Source organism: Pezoporus occidentalis, unplaced genomic scaffold (assembly GCF_034315485.1).
Source record: "Pezoporus occidentalis ecotype Australia unplaced genomic scaffold, CSIRO_AGI_Poc_V1 ctg63, whole genome shotgun sequence".
Lineage (NCBI taxonomy): Eukaryota > Metazoa > Chordata > Aves > Psittaciformes > Psittacidae > Pezoporus > Pezoporus occidentalis.
The window spans coordinates 7,970,277-7,989,628 of NW_026915977.1; the positions used below are offsets into that span (position 1 = coordinate 7,970,277).

The following is a 19,352-nucleotide window of genomic DNA, read 5'->3' on the forward strand; positions in this document are numbered from 1 at the left end:
CACCCCTCCCCTCATCCCCCTGAAACATTGTGTTCAGGCACAATGTTTCTAAAAACACTTTAGACATTTATTTCACCACCAGACGCACTCAGCCTGAACACATCCTCACAGTCACTTCAGCACTTGATGCACCACCCCCAGAAAAGGTGCTGGAGTTGTCTCCTTCCTGGTCCTGGTGAACATCACCCCCAAAGCTCAGCATTACCAGTGGATGCAGCGTTAGCTTGTCTGGAAATTCACAGCTGATGGACTGCTCCATAATGGCCATGCCTGAGCAGGCAGCTCAATGAGAGGTGCCTCACTCCTGGTATCCAGCCAAATTGGCTTGTAGAGCTCTAAAAAATTTCCAGGGAGAGAAGCACAGGGCAACAGATCACTCAAAGATGAATATAAGCTGCCTGCTGTTTCTTGGTTATTGATCAGAGACCCCTTCAAATCAGCACACAGAGCACAGCTCAGAAGCCACTGCTCTAACTACCACACCTGAGACACCAGTTGCTGGAGCTCAGCAAGTTTCCATAGTTTGAGGGCTGCCAACAATCCTCAAATTTACCACAGAGAGGAAATGCCTGGATGACAGAGACGGATACAGTTTTAGGCTCTGACCTCTCTGAGATTGTACTCTATTCTCAAACCAGTTATCTAGTGGCGCTCTGAGCATGTCAGTCATAAATCCACTTACTCCAAATGTAAGTACAGAATTCAATCTTCCTTCTGCGCAAACCAGCACAAAATTTGAAACTCTGAGATGCTGCAGCTCCATGAACAACCAACCCCACCTCCATACTGTTAACCACTCACCTCTGTGGACCTGGCAGCACAGGGATTCCTGCAGCAGCAGCACTGAAGGGTGCAAGGAGGTGATGAGACCACCTCTGCCCCAGCCAAGCAGCACACCTCCAGCCTCCTAATTTCATGCCAAAGCCTTCAGCCCATGCCACAGAGCGTGCTAATGAGATGACTTACATGAGTAACCATCACAGTGCGAGTTGTACATGTCAGCCAGTGCTGGCTGAACCACGGCTCACAATTCCCTCTGGGAGAATCCTCCTGCTTTAGAGAATGATACTTATTTTTTAATGGACACACGACTATGAGTATTCATGAGGCTACAGGAACAGAGCAGAGCAGCAGTGTGCACACACCTTAGTCATCACTTCAATCTGGTTTATAGTATTCAGAGGTTTCTTCTATCCTTTTCACAGCTCCAACAAAGAATAACCCATTAGCTGAACTCAGAAATAAACCCCAACAGCTTCAAGCTATAAGTAACCAAGAATAAACTCTTATCTTCACCATGCAAGGGCAAGCAAACAGGAAAGGCAAGGAGAAAGGGTGGAGTTATAGCCATTATATCTTTCTTAACTACATACTACTGTAACAACAAATAATGCCTATATACAAACGCTGTGCCACATTGTCAGAGCTGAAGACACACATGTGAGCTGCAGAATCACAAAGCAGCACCCTTGCTGGGTCTGTAAACAGGTTACTGACCATCAGTTTAGGTGTTCCCCTCACAGGAAAACATCTCCACAACCAGTCTGGGTGGAATTTAGTGGATCTGGTCAACCCCAGCACCACTGAGGCAGCCAGACAAAGCATGCTGGTTGATGCTGAGGATGTTCCAGAGGTCAGTGGTGCTCAGCACCTCTCCAGCTAAAAGGGCTACATCTGGCATCTTACCAGTGGCTCTCCATGCTCAAATACCCTGTAGGAGACCTTAAATAACTCAATACCTTTCTCCCAGTTCATTCTTATCCCTGCTGCTTAATAAGAGCTTGAAAACCTCATTTTTAAATAATGGTTCTCATCATATTCAGGGATAACTATTTTTGTTTAGGAATGGAGCAAAGAAATGGTATAAATTATGCTTAAGAAAACCCTTTGGCATTTTAACAGCACTGGAAAGAACCCATCTCAGAACAGTGCCTTATAATGGATGTCTCCATGGATACCTCTTTGTCAGCACCTCATTAGATAAGAGCTGAGACATGTAAGAGTATCTTCTCCTGCATTTCAGAGGCACCTCAAAAACACTAATTATGCAAATCTCCATCCTCTAACTGATGGATACTTGTAAGTTCAGGTGAGAAAATGCATCAGCTGCCTGCTAACAAAGGAGGGCATTAGGCTCTTTTACTATTGCTGACACTTAGACAATTACCAGAGACTGGGGCCACAAAATTGCTTTCCCCTCACCCCACTTTTCCTTTTAACAGCAAGAAAGAAAGATAGGAAAAGACAACTAGAGGGGCTGAATTCAGAGAGCAGCACAAGGGAAACCTGTGGTGTTTGAAAGAAAGCAGAGTCTGGGTGGCAGAACCACCACCAGGACCCAGCCCTGAGCAGCAAAGACAAGCGCTTTTTCTGGATACTCCTCAGAGCAGTGACTGATTAGTCTCCATAGGGACAAATGCTTCCATTAAAACAAAAATCCAGCTCTGGTAGAAACAGAGGAACCACAAAGCAGCCTGACTTCCAGAACAGTATCAATGGCACTAGAAAGACAAAGACATCATTGAGAGAGCCATGTTACCTGTAAGCTAGACACAGTTAACAAAAACCTCAGGAACAAGGTGAATGTGGGAGATGGGTCCCACTGGGACCTCCAATTTGTTCTTCCACTGCTGAGCACAGCAAAGGTTATAAATGCTGCAATCTCCTGCTCCTGAAGCAGCTGGGAGCCCACTGAGATCCGAGTATGGCTCAGCACTGCCTCAGGGAAGGGGTTTCTCTATTGCTGAGCAGTTGCTGTCAGTCTAACTCACAGGAGAAATCCTTTGGACTGCTCTGTTATGCTGATGTGTAGCAGCCCTGTGGGACTATCCATCTGCTGGGAATGCTGGTGTGCTGCTTCTTGGCACTGCCTTCCCTGCTTCCCAGGTGACAGCAGAGAAACAGGGAGCTCCCGAACAGAGAGAATCTTCCAGCACCAGTCAGCTGCGTGCTTGAGCCTCTTCCCATGGTGAGGCTCAGGACTGAACCCACAGGGATAACCTCCAACAATCCTACCGAATCCTTAGGGGGATAATCCAAGACATGAGTTACCTGTTGGAAGTAACTTTTACTGGAAACCTTCCTGTGCGATGCTTGCATTTCAGGCATGCTGCTTTGGAAGCTCTGAACAAAGTGAAGCCCTGAAGGTTTCTCGCACCCGGAACAAAGATGGGTCACCTAAGAAACTGCAATGCAATGCTTTGAACAGAAATTGGGGTTCAGCTGCACAGTTATGACTGGCACCAGCTCAGACCCAGCTTAAAACTGGGTTCAGACTAAGAGTGGTGGATAGGAACATTGAGAACTGTCTAGAAAGTTCCTGGGAAGGACTCAGAAAGAGTTCCCCTCCCAGCATCATCTTGCTGGCAGCTCACACTCAAGACAAATGGATTGCTCACATCCCTCTCAAAAGTACATACAACTTCCATCTTATATGTCCCATTAATGGTCAATTCTAAGTGTCCCCACTATCCATGTCTACAATGAGGGCATCAGCATTTCACCATTCCCACAGGGAGGGTGCAGCAGGAAAGGTGTATCAGGAGGACACACCATCAGGAGATGCTGCATACATGTTACATCACCAACCTATTAAGCTTTTGATGGCTCTTTAATGAAAACTCTTCTAATGATCCTTTGCAAAAAGCTTCTTCAATCTCTGGGAAATGCAGTGTCAGTGGGAGATGCCCCCAAGCAGGTCAGTCTCCCCAGCTTCTCTATCAGTCAACACCAGAGCTCTCCACCAGTGATCCCTGTGGCTGCCTGATCCACTGCCTTCCTGCCTTCCACACCAGGCAGAAGCCATCCCTGGCTCCTGCTGCACCGTTCTTGCACCCCAAGGCACACCAACACCAGGCACAGTAACTACAAACTCTGCTTTCTCTTCCTGCCACCTGATTGTTGACTGAGCAGTGACTGTACCCCTCTGAACAGACCAAGTATTTGTGTTTCATCTGTCAAACACACCCCTAGATTTAATTACTCAAGAATTGGCTCCCTTGTGGCTCATCTTCATTATTAGTCCTTTATCTGAGGCTGTAAGGTTTGAGTTTTTCTAATGACAATTTCTTGTATTTATAGTGCCTATCATCCCAAAGAACACCTGAGCACTCTACAAGCAGGGAAACACTTCACTTCTCCTTCAACTGTAAGAATCTCAGCAGAGCAACAAGGCAGCTCTTGAACACACAGTGCTGTGGGCTTGAAAGGAAGAAAGCTTCCCCAGCCTGGGACAAGGAAGCAGAAGAAACAACTTTATACACTGTGTTTCTTAACACTGAGACCTTTAGCACAGTCCTACCACATCAGTCAGTCCCGTTGGGACACTGCCATGGAGACACGGGTGGCTCTTCAGACACTGACTACAGGAGCTCTCGTGCTCTGCTTGTGCTGAAAAGAAATATTTTGGGTTAGCTTTTCAGGCTGATGACAGAGCTGTGACACACAGATAATGCCATTGAGGCAGGTACCCCGAAGGGAACATCAACATCCTGTGGCTGGTGGAGAGCTCAGAGGAGGTTCAGGCACTTCTCAAACACAGGAAGGAAGCGGTGTGGTTTGCAGAGCGCAAGAGCACTTCTGAGCCTCAAATGCCACTCATTTTTTAAAGGGCAGACTTCTGCAAACCTCATTTATGAGCATTTTTTTTCTCCCAAGTGTTTTCTCTAGGAATCCCTGTCACAGAACAAAGCCTTGTTGTGCATACAAAAGATACATCCATTCCTGCCAAAAGCCTTCCTTACATAAGCAGAATTCACTGAAAGACTCCTGACTCCCAGCCCTGCTCCATTCTCCCAGGAGTGGCAAACCAGGGCTTCCAGCTACCAATCAAGCACCATTCTACTGTGATTTCCTGAAGACTGGGTCAGAACAGTTACTCTGCTCATGGTAGGTGTGGCAGTAGTTTTCATCTAACATCTCCTTCAGAGCAGATGTGAAGGAAGGGGATGGCTGAGGTTAACCAAAGCAATACTGACTACAACATTAGAAAGTTCAACAGCCGAGTAAAAAGATCATAACCTGTACAGAGGTCAGGGAGTCAAGAGCAGTTCATTCATTTCTACCACAACCATCCTCCATGACCCTGAGGAAATCACATGGCTTTCTGGAGTTTCATTTGCCTATTCAGCCTCATACAAACCACAGCTCACATTGGTGTGACTGGAGGAAAGCAGCACTCTGACAGCAGACTTACCCTCCATGTGCACTTCTGTCATACAACACCCTTTTTGTCAGAGGCCTTCTTTTTATTCTTCATTAATTTCCTCAATAACTACAGCTTTCAGAATACATTTTAAGACAAAGAGATGCTTGAATACTAATGCTATCAAAAAATAATGGGAGCTGAAAGTATGTCCTTGATCATGTCTAGACAGAATCAGATATAATGGATTTCTAGTATCTAGGTAGTAGATACAAATAGATTGATATTACTCAAACCTGGAACATGTCTATGCAGTATCCAGAGGAGTGATCCAATAGCACAAGCCCTTACCAGATATCTGTTGTCTACTGTCCAGTGCATCATTCAGCTCCTGAATTGTTACCTGCAAAGCACTTGGAGGAAAATGGTCGAGGGGTGCTGGGGAGCTGCTCAGAGCCCACCTGCCAACCTCTTCTCTTTTGGTAGAGGGAGTGACAAACACCATCAGAACCGACCACAAAACTGAAGCTCAGGAAACTTTGAAGATCAGAAAACTGCATCTGAAGACTGCAGGCAAAGGGGCCTACCAACCTCCAAGCTCAGAATGTCAAGTGTTCAAGTCAAACAACTGGCCAAGAAACATGTGAGGTCAAACCAGGGTCTGAACTCCATCGCTGTCCTTCAGAGCCCTCAAAGGGAGCAGATCAGTTCCCAACTCTAAGCTCCTAAAAAACTCCTGCTCCACCCTGTTACACTCAGCAGCCCAGAAAGGCATGAACTAAATTCATCCAGCACCTTACAGAGTTCCCCACCAAGGCCTGAGTCTTGATACTGTGGAGTACCCCAGATGTTAACATCTGCAAACAGACCTAGCTGTTAAAAAGAAACAGCATACAGGATCCCAGAAGCCCTGTGTTGCAGACAAGCCCTATTCCTATTGCTTATGCCCGCAGATTTGTTTCCCCAAAGGTAGCACAGAAATGTTCATTTGGCCTCAGAGCCAATTTGGTAAAAGCAGCAGAGTGTTGGCATGAGAAGCATTCACACCAACCAGGCACTCAGCAGCAAGGGGACCTTTGTCATGACAGGGGGAAAATGAGAAAGAAAGGAAAAACACAGCAAGCAGGAGTGGGTTCACCTCTGAGTTTAGGCTGGTTTAGGTGTAAGCCTGGGGGAATTCACTTTAACACTCCATTTCAGCTTCTTTTTTCCCTTTCTCTTTCGCACAAACTTGCATCTCTCTCCTGTCAGACTTTGATGGCTTTATGTAACTGTTTAAAAATTGAACAAGCTTCTTAACTTAGGTTTAGCAGAACACACTTTTTTTGCCTCTCGGTCTCAAATGCACATTAAGAATAAATCTTTATGGAGAAAACAAGACCTTTTCCATCCTCTGACATCAGCCATTGGAGTACACAAAGCCACGGCCTTGAGGACTGGAGTTTTTTGTACATTCTGTTCTAGAACAAGCCACAGCATCCGCAGCCCCAGTGGGCTTTACAATTGGGAGCTGGGAAGAAAGCCTCATCCCAAAGAAAACACAGGTTCACCACCACAGCAGCACACACAGCACTCCAATGGGGGGAGTCCTGAAAAGTGGTACTGAGGGAAGAAACCCAAACCCCTTGGCAGGAAGGTATGGCAGCGAGAGCCCCGGGGGGGGGGGGGGCAGGCAGGGGTCTGCCCCACATTACAGCCTGAGAAATGCTCTGTGACCTCCTGCCATCATGAGAATCGCTTCTCTTTCTGCAGAAGTCTCTGCTCTGTGTGACTAAGATGAAAAAGCTTGAGAAGAGATTCCCTCAAGGCTCAGAAAACAGAGGCAAATAACCCCCAACATTTTCTGTGTTTGGATTCCCTAAATACATCAGTTTCTAAGCCGGAACCGTGTTTGTTGATGCTCAAGGTTGGCAATGCTGGTGGAAGAGGCTTTGGGGAAACCCAGTAAAACATTCAACAACAAGATTTGTAATTAAAGTCCCTCTCTTCTTTTGCTTTGTCTATTAGAAAGTGTCTGTCTGTGTTTGCATCGTGGGCTCTTAGGGCAAACACTGCTTCTTGCTGTTTGCACAAGCTCAGAACAACAGACTCGGTCCCATCCATGGCCAGGAGCTATATTCAACAACAAACACGCAGCACAGGCATCTCTCACACAAGCTGGTTTGTTCCTAACTTGGAGCTAAACTACAGGGCTTGTGGCACAGGGGGAGAACTGCAAAAGGCACCAGCCACAGGCTTTGCTCCGCTCCAGCTTTGGGAAACAATAAGCAAAGAGCACCCAGTTCCAGGTGACAACCCTGAGCATCCCTGGACATGGCAATCCCAGCCAGCAAATCCAGTGTTCATGCTGCACACCAACACAACTGGTCTTCCTCAACACAACTGCCCTTCCCCCAAATCCAAAGGGACACAGCTGCACAGAGCACTGCAATCCCAGCAGCATAAACCCAAACTGAACATTTTGATGAACAGCAACTCTGGCATTCAAACAACTGGGACATGATGTTTCACAGCACTGCTGCACGGAAACCAGCATTGCCTCTGCTAATGATGGGAATCATGGAATTAATCCCAGACTGGTTTAGGTCGAAGGGACCTTAAAGCTCATCCAGTTCCACACCCCTGCCACAGGCAGGGACACCTTGCACTAGAGCAGGTTGCTCCAAGCCCTGTCAAGTGTGGCCTAAATGCCCAAGCACAGCAACACCTGAGTTTTCAGTATCACACAGTGAGTCATAAAGATGACATTAAAAACTATGACAATTCACCATGATTATCTGCTATTTGTCTCTAAACAAATTCCAGCCCACAGCCCAGCCACAAATGATCTACTAAAACAACTGCCAAGTCATGAGCACTGTGGTTTTTTTCCCTGTTGCTTTTGCCTGCCACATTCTCACGCAAAATGTCCCATATCCCCAGCTCGATGCTGTCCCTGGAGGAGGTACCCTTGACACCCACCTAACCCCATGGTGTCATATCTGTGCATCCCAAGTCAGCTGCATGTGGACAGTCATGCCACTGTGTCAGCATCCCACAGTGAGCAGGATTCAGCTTTGGGGGTGCAGCCCAGCCCATGGGCCATACAGAGGACAGGTTTGCCTTAGAGTCTGTCCAAGCACAGAACAGAAAGAAAATCTAAAGTGCAGAGCCAAAGTTTACACTGCAAATGGGACCTTAGAGTCTAAAGGCTGAATGGAGCAACAACTAGACCACGGGTGCATAAAAGGAGCAGTGTCTTGAGGAAAATAAACGCATTTTTAGAGCCCTGACCAAAAGATTTTAGTATCATGAGGTTTCTGAATGTGACCTGCTTAGATATCTGCATCCAGATGTTAGCATATGGATCTAAGCAGACAGCAGAAGCATTATCAGCAAAAGGAATGCCTAATGCAGACTTGCAGAACAAAAAGCAACTAACAAAATAACAATAAGAAGGCTCTGGCCCTGCCTCAGAGGCTGCAGAGGTGCTGCTGCCAGCAAGAGAGCTGGGGCTCTACAGCAGCACTGAGGCTGACAGGGTGCAAAGGGAGAACATCAGGCTTATCCCCACAAGGACGCTGCTCTGTAGCAGAACAGAGCACAATGCCTGCCTTCGTCACCAGAGAGCTTCAACCTGCACTAAACTGTCCCCAGACCAGGCTGAGCTGCACGCAGCCACCCCTGTTTTCTTCCCTATTCCATACAAAGCCCCCAGGGATCACCACCTGCCCTCGGGACTCCCACAGAGGCAGCTGCACCATGCTCTGCACCACCAGACCTGTGCTGGCCTATATGCAGCGCATTTATATAACCAGTATAGAGGCAAGTCCTTTTTTACCACCACCAGTTACCAGTTAACCCCCAAACCACAGCAGCACCACTCAGCTCAGCTCCTCTGTGTCAAGCAAGAGTTACCCACCACCAAACTTCTGACCTACTTCTGCCTCGTGTTTCCCCCTCCCTACTCCTGCCCTCAGTCCCCAATTAAATCTGTGTGAGATTTCCTCAATTATCCTCTTCCTGCTAATAGATGTGGAAAGAGGATGCCATAACAATGTATTCCCCTGGCAATGGTTCAAAATAAATCTCAGAATTAATGTTGAAGAGTGCAGGATGTAGAAGTGTTTTAATTAAACAGAAATGTACAGAAATGAGTAGATACATTTAAGAAAGCTGATTTTTGGCTGGCACCAAAATACTCAACCTCTCAGCCATGCAGGGAGAATCCCAGTGCTCTCTTTTGACAGCCCAATAAATCAGCACTAACCTCCCCTTTCTGTGTAGCTGTGCATGCTGAGGTTCAGCTGTTTCAGAACACAGCAATACCCAACTGGCACAACCTAAACAGCAACACGGATGGGGTTCCTGTTTGGAAAACACTCTAGTTTGGAAGAGGCAAAGCATCCTAATACTTGAAACAGCCACATACCTATAGCAAAGCTTGGAAGGGGGACATAAACAATAGCAACTTGTGTTTGGAGACTGTTACAGGATAATGTTTCTATATGGAAAGAGGAGGAACAAGGATAAAGAACTCCTGTTCGAAGACAAAGTTAGATGTTCTAATACAGATATAGAGATATTCTGTATTAATATAGAGATAATGTGAACACAATTCCTAATTAAGGCAAAACACATCTGTGAGGAACAGGTAATGAACAGAACCTGGGAATCATTCTGCCCATTACAGAAGACATTAAGCCTTTGTTCAACTTCATAGGCCCCTTTTCACTCACCCCAGAGAAGTATTGTGAAATAAGAAATTGCAAGTCTTCATAAAAAGGAGGCTTTAATCCAATGGAATCTGCACACCTAAAAGCTGCATTTCCATACCTGAGCTCCTACTTTATCTCCTCTAGAAAAAGAGCCACAAACACTCCACAATCTCTTAACAGCTAAATAACAAACTACACTTAAACCCATCACTGCAAAGGGAGCACAGTGAAGCAATATTACAGATGGAAGAGGAAAGTTTATTTTAAGCCTGGTAGAGAGTAACACACAGCATGTTAAAGGAAGCCAGAGCACATCCCTGCTGCAAATACTCAGAAACTTAACAGGGAGCATGTGCACAAGTACACAGTAAATAGCTCGTAGGGTGAGCTCAAAATTATTTAGGACACTGCAGTGCTGGATGGGCTGAAATGAAAACATGAAGACTTAAGCCAAGGTAGCAAAGGAAAGGCCTCTGTGATAAGATGTGAAACCACCTCCCACAGCAAGGAACTGATGAGCTAAGAATGCAGGAGGCTGCACACTCAAGAAGGCTTTTGTTGTGCTAGAGATGGACTGAGAGCAGAAGAAAAGGAAAGGAAACATTTTTTAACTATTCTCCAGCATTTCTTCATGCTCTGGATGTCCGCATGTTTGTTCTCATGCAGGATCTGGATGTTAAATATTATTAACACTCTCAGTAACGTGCTGTCTCTCAAAACCATAGTCCCCTTTTGTCTAAGAAAGGCAGTAACTCCTGTCCCACTGACATTATAGGCAGCAATACTCTGGTTCTCTCTGGAAAACACACTTCAAATATCTCCCGAGAGGCTCTAAACACAAAGCTGCAGCTTCCCCTACTGCCTCCCTCCCTCCCATTGCTGTTTGCTGTATGCACACCAAAGGCTTCGTTTTCCACCTTACTGCACATGCACTGAAGCTATTTTTGGCCAAGAGTGACGTGGCTTTGTTTGCATAACTGGGTTCCCACCTCATGATCTGCCGCTCTAATAGTCTGCAAAATAATAGCTACAAAATGTCTGATTCCAAAGAAGTGCCTCTGAAGTTCAGCTTGCCTTGATCTTAAGACCAAAAAAGAGAAAAAAGGAGGAAAAAAGTCTTCCTGCAGCAGCACTTATAAAATTCTTGAGCAAGATGTAACCCAAATTATTCAGTGAGGAGCAGCTGGGATCTGGGGATTTGATTCTCCTCTGTTTGGGGTATCAAACCAGAAAAGCCAAGCTGAAATTCACAGAGGAAGATAAGCATTTTACGCAGCGGAGTTGTAACCACTACAGCCAGATCCACCACAGACCTGGTTTGTAACAACTCACGTCAACCCCAAATATCATCCATAGGTAATGCAAACTTATCAGGGGTGGCTAAAAACAAAAGCAGAGCTCAAAATAGCAGCATTTTAGATGAAGCAAATATGTTGGTTGGACTATTCTCAACTGTCAAAGCTGAGCTGTAATCACAGATCTCTCCTGAGGAGCATCCGATATTTGTCCAGTATTAAAAGATGAAAGTGAGATATTGTAGAAGAGAGACAGCCCTAATGAAGAATGTAGGGAAATAAATCATGTACAAAAAGATCCTACCTTGGCTGGATGGTTCTTCTTGTCCAGTCCCCAACTACTGGCAAAAGACAGACAAAATCCACTGCTGTAACAGCTCTAGTACTGGAAAATGCTTTCCTGATCTGTGCAGGCAGAAGAACTGACCATTTCTGGTTCAGCACATCCTTGCTTTGAAAATTCCGGTGCTTCAGGTTCTTACTTGACTCCCAGACAAAGCTTTGCCTCCCACGATGGTGCTGCCTAACCAAGAACTTCACATTTGGGCAGGATTATAGTTCATTTAATACTTGAGACATCTCTCCCTTCACTATCTTCCTCCCTCATCCATCACCCTTACTCCCGCCTGCACGCAATAGTAAAAGGACTTGAGGCATTTCACTTACATCCTCATTGGCTTCAGTGAAGTCACACGATGAGTAACACAAGAACCATGAGCAGCTCAATCCCTTACAAACCCTGGTTACAGTGAAGAGATGGGACAGAGGCTGTGGTGGGGAACAGCTCTCCTTCCTCACCTCTAAGAAGGCATTCCCCATCTGCACAAACCACTGAGCTGCCAGAGACAGGAGGAGAGCCTAGAAACATCTTTCTTACCCTGAACTGAAACAACACATCTTTGGAGCTTAGCTCACAATGTTGTGCTGTTGTATTTCAGCAGGCGTCAGCATCACTGTTGTATGGAAGATGCATCTCAGAATCCCACCTCAGCAGCTACAGAAGAGATTTTGAATCTACAACCTGTGCCTTCATCTTTCCCTCCCAATTTAGCTCCTGTTCAGCTAAACCCTGGTGACACTGCAGTGCCCCTGAACCACAAATGCAGCCAGAGCTTTGGAAGCTCTACAAAAGCATTTGTTCCAATATTTACTCAGAGATTTTTCATGCTACACCTACCACAGACTTTAGTTTATTGAGAGCATAGTGCATTGGGCAAGGGCAAACCACAAAGTATATACTGCTGCCAAGCAAAATGCCATTAAGGTTTTAGCAATGCAACACAAATTGAGTTTACACTAAAGCTTCTTTTGTATAAACCATATCCCAGAGTGAAACACAGAGACAGAGCTGAGTAATGAGTTGAAGCAGAGCAATCAAGGTGGAACTAGTGAGCAGCAGGGAAAAAGATCTGTTCCAAGCTGATATTTAAGATGAGAATAGAGAGCTTAATTTGAACTATAAAGAGGTGATTACACACAGTCACCATTACACACACATTTAACACTATGTGGGATGCAGCAACCTGCACTTGCACAGGAGACACCCCAAAGTCCAACTGCACTATAAAGACCATCACAAACTGGAAACTGAGATTCTTCTTCATTTAGGTTTATATGTAGCCTCTAAACAGCTGAAAGCTTCTTCTAAGTCTGGAACTTCAAATCTCTCTCGTGCTACCCAGAACAGAAACACACCATGTAAAGTTCACCATTTTGTCATTTCAAGCTTCTCCCTCCCGTAAGGATTTACCCAGGTGTAGTGACCATGCTACGGCACTGCTGGTTCAAGACTTATGTCCCCTCAGCGCTACTCTGTGCAAAACCACGACAGTCAAATGTTATCTCCAAGAAAGACAAAATAAGCAGAGCATGGTAAGTGCCTAAGTACTGCTCACTTCTGGTACTAGCAATCCTAAAGTGTGTTTTGTACTAATATTCATCACAGTCACTGGAGAGGAAGTTCAAAGCACAGTCCAGTCATGCAAAATGGATGCAAATGGATTTAGGAATGACCTAGAGTTCACTGGAGACTTAAACACATTCATTCAATGTTCTCTGTTCTCTGATCAGTTCATAAATTAATTGGATTAGACATATCAGGCCTCAGGTGTCTGAAAGGCTGCCCACTGCTGCAAGCCCCAAGAACACAGAGGTCCTGGTTGAGCACATTTCACACAGGGAGGTGGGACCATACAACAGCATTAGAGTTACGAGGCTTTGAGACAGGGGCATCAGGAGTTTTCAGCCTGGACTGGATTGCCATTTCCCCCTTGAATGAGCAAGCCAACCTTTAGATAGTTTTAACGATACTGCACAGAGGTTTTAAGAACTTGGAACAAACATTTACAAACACCTCACCGTGGCTCCATGGAGGAAAGCAATATAAAAGCTACATAAAGACTTCAGAGCACCCCTTCCCCAAAACCATGCAGATCAGACACACTCTGCAAGAAGAAGTAGTGAATGTTTAAAACAAGGGAAGAGAGATTCCAAGGGGCTGCATTTTCCTGGCAGGCCTCCATATATGCATAATAAAGCTCTCGTAACCAGCACAGTGATATTTAACCTAATGAGCAGCAGGAAAGCCACGGGTGCTTTTCCATCAGCCTCTTACATGGCCAAAAGGACTGTAAGATGACTGCAATTACATACAGCTCACGCAGCAGAATGCAGCGGTCCACAGTGCCCACCACACCCCCTTCCTCCCCCAAGGAGCAAGGCAAGAGAAGCATCATGGTGCAGGACATTTCAAATAGAGGGAAAAAACCCATCCCCACTAAACAGAATGCTCACTCAGCATTATGCCACCAGATAAAAATAGAAAGCAGCAGAGCTGGTACTGAATAGCAAGTAGCATTCCCTATTCATTGCAGCACTGTGTGAGCAAGAGAGAACCCAAATCAACTTTCCCTTCACTCTGTTCTCTTGGAGGCTGCATGTTATTTGAATTTCCTATTCCTCATAAACAGGGCAGTGGGGAATCAGCTTTGGGGAGCTGTGACTCGCACATCGACCCTCTCTGCAATGGCAGTCCCCCACCAGCCTCTGGAAATAGGTGATGACTACAGAGGACAGGCTGGGTTGGTGGTGTTTGGTGAATATTCAACACCTCTGCACAGCAGGCCTGCCTATTCTTAGCTGAGGGGATGTCAGAGAAGCTGGCTTACATGCAAAGCTTACATTCTAACTAATCAGACAGTGGCTTCCTCCAGCATATAGATTTGGGCTTCAGTTCCTTGAACAAGAGCACAAAGGACAGGAAGGGGAGAAAGGAGCAGAAAACAGGAATGTATGCAGTCACCTTTGCTAAGTTAAAGGCTAAAAATCACATCTCTTGTCACAGGTAAGATAAAGAGAACCAACACACACACCTCCACACATGGAGAGCATGGTGAAGATTTTAGGATGGGCTGAATGTCCTTCTGGAGTACAACCCCACAGTATTTGTCTACGGAAAGAGACAACTCAGACTGGACAGCTAACTGTAAAACAGGGTACTTCATTGCTCTAACTGGAAGCTAACTGGAAGGACCAAGACCTTTCATAAACAGCAGCAGAGGCCAGTGATTTGGGTGAGGATGAAGCCAGGCCAGGGTGGGATTGTCACCCTCTGCTTGTGCCATCCAGACCACAGAATATCCTACAAGCTGCTCCTCAACAGCTCCACATTCTGTGTGACTTGTAGTGACACCAATGCTCTTTTTGCACAACCACTCACATCTCTCCAAGGGCCATGATGGCACCAATGCTGCTAAGACAAGCCCCATGCTTTGTCAGTCTCCTCTTGCTCTCTCCACCTCTCTCATTTCAATTCAAGATGGAAATCAGGCACAGTTTCTGCAAAAGCCTGGAATTCTAAATCACTCCTCCCTGTGCCAGCTCTACCACCTGAGCAGCCATCGGCTGTCAATGAATGAACCCAACAAGAGGTACCCAAACCCACAAATCTTACCTCAAATGTATAAATCTTGCCAAAGAAGAAGTTTCTTTCTGGCAGAGGTGATTTACAGACCAGTAGATCTTCACTCAGCTTGGGGCAGAGATGACATGAATTTTCCAGCACTGCTATTGTAAGGCACATTTACACATCCAACTATATATCCTGGGCTCCTTGCAGCACTTACCACAGCACCTCTGATTTATAAACCCCAGCACAGGTTTCACACCTGCCTGTTCACCATAACTCAGGCTGAGCAATTGGCAGCACTGAACAAGCCTCTGAAGGCATGTTGATTAGCACCAAACCTAACTCTCTGTGCTAGTGATGGGTCTTTCACATGCCCGTGTCAGAGCTGAATGTCACACACAAGTGTCTGCACTCAGGAAAAGCTCATTTCCCTTTGCATTTCCACATTCTTCCTATACATCACCACTCGAGAAGTAAAGTTCCTGCACTAACTCTTCCCAAACTTCAGCTGTATTTTTGGTTTGCTGATGTTTCAATTTTCCATTGCCTTCGTAAGGCTGCTCTAATGTCAGGCTGCATTTGCAGTCAGAAACAGGTCTGGTTTGACTGACACCACCAGGACACAGACCTTCTTGTTTCTCATGCACTCAGAAGCAATACTGTGTCAAAATAGAAGAGCACCTTGGTTTCCAAGCAGAATCTGAAGGACAGCTGAAGGCTGCAAAACATATGGCTCCTCTATAACCAGAACAGCCTTCCTGAGTAGAAAGAAGCAGTTTATATCTGGGAAGCAAGATAGGACCTTAAGAAAGGAGAGAAAAGGAAAGGCTGAACTCCTTGTCTAGCTAACCTCCGGCTCATATCTCAGCGCACAAAAAGTCAAGAAAGAAAACAGGAGTGATGCAAGATGACATTCCAGAGAGTCAAAATCAATTGGAATAGCAGTGGTCCATCCCTGCACGTGTTCCCTGGAAGCCAACACTCGATGCAAGCAGGCTAGAGAAGTCTGTCTCACTTACTGGCAACTTACTGCTTTATGATGGAAAGGCAGACACAGAGGACAGGTCCTCCCTGGAACTCTCACTTAGGCAGGCAGTTCATCAGGTATCAAAGGGAAAATGAATGCAATACAGGACTGGTAAGTAAGGGCAATAACTGGTAAGGAAGGGGTGGGAAAGAGCCACAGAGATGCAATCACAGAAGGTCACTTCCTCCTCTTGATTCCATGAGGGAAATTCCTGGCTCCCAGATCATCCTTTGTTTGCCTACCCTGGAGGAACAACAAGGCCTAAACCTCTTCTGTCCTATGCACTAGAAAACTCTCTCTGAGTCATGTTAGTTGCCAGCTCACAAATCCATGGATTTTGGACAACCCAGAGTCTTACTGTTGTGTACCAGAGGAACCAGACTCTCAAATGATACAAATACAAAACACGACCATGGAACAGCCAAGGTCTCCAGCCCTCAAACACATGGCATGGCATAGATGGAAAGCAATTCCCACATCCAAGCATGGAAACCTATCAGACAAATGGTACTGTTTTTGCCTTCTTTTCTGACTTTCCCCAGATAGACACAGGCATCCCCAGGCCCGTAACAGCTTTTACTTCCCCTGCTAGAAGCATCATTCACAAAAAAAGAGCACAGTAGATTGTGCCTACATTTGCAAAACACTTCGGGAAAAATCAGTGCCATGAATTTAACACCAATTTGGCAGCACCAAATCCAAAGGACACGTGGTTAAAAAGGGAAAATTATCAAAACCACAAAGCAAATCTATAGGTGATCTGAAACGTCACAATTCTTTCCACCTGCAAGGAACACCGAGATGAAGAAATGGGAGGCCCAATGCCTCTGTTTAGATCATAGAACCTCCAATATACATTGAAAGGAAATGAATCCAGCGGGAAAAGGGTAACACACCTCTTCTTGTATTGCTACAAAATAACTCCAGTAACAAAGAAATCCCTATCTGTGGCTGAAGGGACCACAGATGGAGGAAGCTGTTAGTAAAGCACACTGTTAGTTGCCAAGGCTAAACATGCAGCACGTCAATGCTCCCCCCGAAGCAGGCAGAGGCATATGCCAACCACCACCTTACCCTACTGATCTGCAGCTTCTCAGCTCCCGGCTTGAAGAGGTTCCATCGACGTCCCCCGTTCCTGCAGTTCCCGCGCACCTTCAGGGTCTTTGAAGCCTGTTCATTCTCAGCTGCCAGGATAAAATCCACAGGAAAGGGAAAAAAAAAGGGAATGACAAAAGAGAAATGCTGTGCTTCAGCTCAGGCTGGGGGTGGAGGCTGCTCTTTTCAATGAAAGAAACAAAATTGTTTGCAAGAGACTCATTCAACTTCTTCTTTAGAAAACGAGAGCAGGGAGTGTATTTAGGTGCTTTATTCAGTGCTCTTGGGATCCATGAAGAAAAGTGCAGCTTGGATACTACAAAACCACAGCACAAATTGAGAGCCACGTTCAGAGGTGGTCACACAAGCTGGGTGGGAGGTCAGGGTGCTCTCCCATGAGCACCAGGCAGCACAAGAGCCTCATCCACATGCACCACTACTGAAAGCGCAATGGCTGCTTGGGACATAACTGTGCACAGCACCTCCGCAGTTTGGACCTGCAGAAACCTCAGCTCTACACTGTGTTCTCTGTGATACAATGCCTTGAGAAAGACACAGCTCCTGGAATTCATGCAGGAAATAAAAATGGAAAAGTCCCTAAGAGTTGTTTTTCAAAGAAACTGGGTTACTTCTCACCCCAGCATTTCAGGCCAGCCCCTCACAGATGCAAATCTGATCTAGCCTTAAGCAAGCTGTACCACTGACACCAACCTCAGCCTGTCCTCACAGATGGTACATACCCAGGTACAAACCAGCTCGTGCAGGAGAGACAAGTAGTGGAGGGGGGCTGGCAACTCACCTTTCAAAACTGAGTTCTACTTTTCTAACCAACCCAAATTTTCAGCTCCACATTCTTTCCCTCCCTTTTGGGGTGAAGATGCCATTCTGTGGGAGACCAGGATTCTTCCCTACCACAGTTAGCAAGGGTAGATTTTAATCCCCTCTCCATCAGATTCCTCATGTTCTCTAGCTTGGAAGGACAGCCGCTGGGAGGAAGGAAACAGAGCTGAGCCCTGCTTGTGCCCTCAGCAGGTACCTGTGGTCCAGGAAGCACACTTAGATGTGCTTGTGTATTCATGCACACACACACGCACGCGGGTGGTCCCATCCCCTGGAAGCTTGTCAACCCCTTCATGGAGAAAGGCATCTACAGAAAACAGCCAAATTCTGGAATTCTTCCCTGAAAGATGGATAATGCTCATTTTCTTTTCCCTGCTGCACCTCTAACCCAGGCAGAGGTTTCAGACTGGGTCAGACCTGAGGGGTTTGAAACCAGATAACAACAGGTAAATGGTGCCAGACTTTGGGAAAAGGGGGATCCACACCCCTGCTCCTGAGGTTCAGGTCACCTTTACCTTCCAGGGGCAGCACACACACACACACACACACTACACGCTCCCTACGTCCAAATCAAAGAGGTGGGTACCTGCTCTGCCCAGGACAGCAGCACAGCATGGAGCAGGGCTGGTACCCCGCTGTAGCCCTGCCATGGCTGGGTGGCAGAAATCCTGGTTTTCTTTCAGGATTGCTGGGAGAGAGATTGCACTGAGACTCGTTTCTTCACTGTGATGCTGATGCAGGCAGCCTGATGGTATTTTTAGCAACAGCATTTCACTTTCTACACTCACAGAAAATCAAACTGCAGCTTGAGAGACGATTATAGCAAGAGGCTGCTTCCAGACTCCAGAGGCAACGTGCCCATGTAGTAGCACTCAGGAACAAACACAGTGATGCTCACACCAAGAGATGCCTGCATTACTACCTGTGTGCTAGAAACACCTGCACCCCGACACAGGAGCCATCAACTGAAGAGGTAGCCACTTTGCCTTTTCCCCCCTCTTCTTATCCCTGATGTGCTGCCACCATCCATTCTTTGTGCAGATTGCCAGCATGCTCCGGAGCAATGCCAGCACACTCCAGCAGCACTCCCACACTTGAATTCTTGGTGTTCACAGTATCCCTTCAGGAAGTAATTTCCTTACTCTAATTATCAATCCCTTCAGTTAGAGGTTCAAAAAATGATGTCATCTATTCAACCATCAGCATATTCACCTGCCAACACAAGACCCTTCCAGCAAATACCTTCAGTAGTGCTTTCTCTAGTGTCAGTTTAAGCAGGACAAGTGCAGAGGATAGCTCATGGTAGTCTTTGGCTCATGAGATCCCTTCTTAAACAGGAAGAGTACCC

At 46.1% G+C, this 19,352-nt stretch overlaps 1 protein-coding gene across 5 annotated transcripts in view; it reads right to left on the minus strand.

Moving 5' to 3' along the window:
• Positions 1–19,352, minus strand: part of ARHGEF9 (Cdc42 guanine nucleotide exchange factor 9) — a 190,149-nt gene that overhangs the window by 137,716 nt on the left and 33,081 nt on the right. For all 5 annotated transcript variants that reach the window (XR_009968798.1, XM_062640082.1, XM_062640080.1 and 2 more), the window contains exon 4: positions 17,144–17,253. Coding sequence is in view for 4 of the 5 variants with exons in the window: in XM_062640082.1 (XP_062496066.1) it covers positions 17,144–17,253 (110 nt within the window). In the remaining variant the exon portion in view is untranslated. The remainder of the gene's footprint in view (positions 1–17,143; positions 17,254–19,352) is intronic.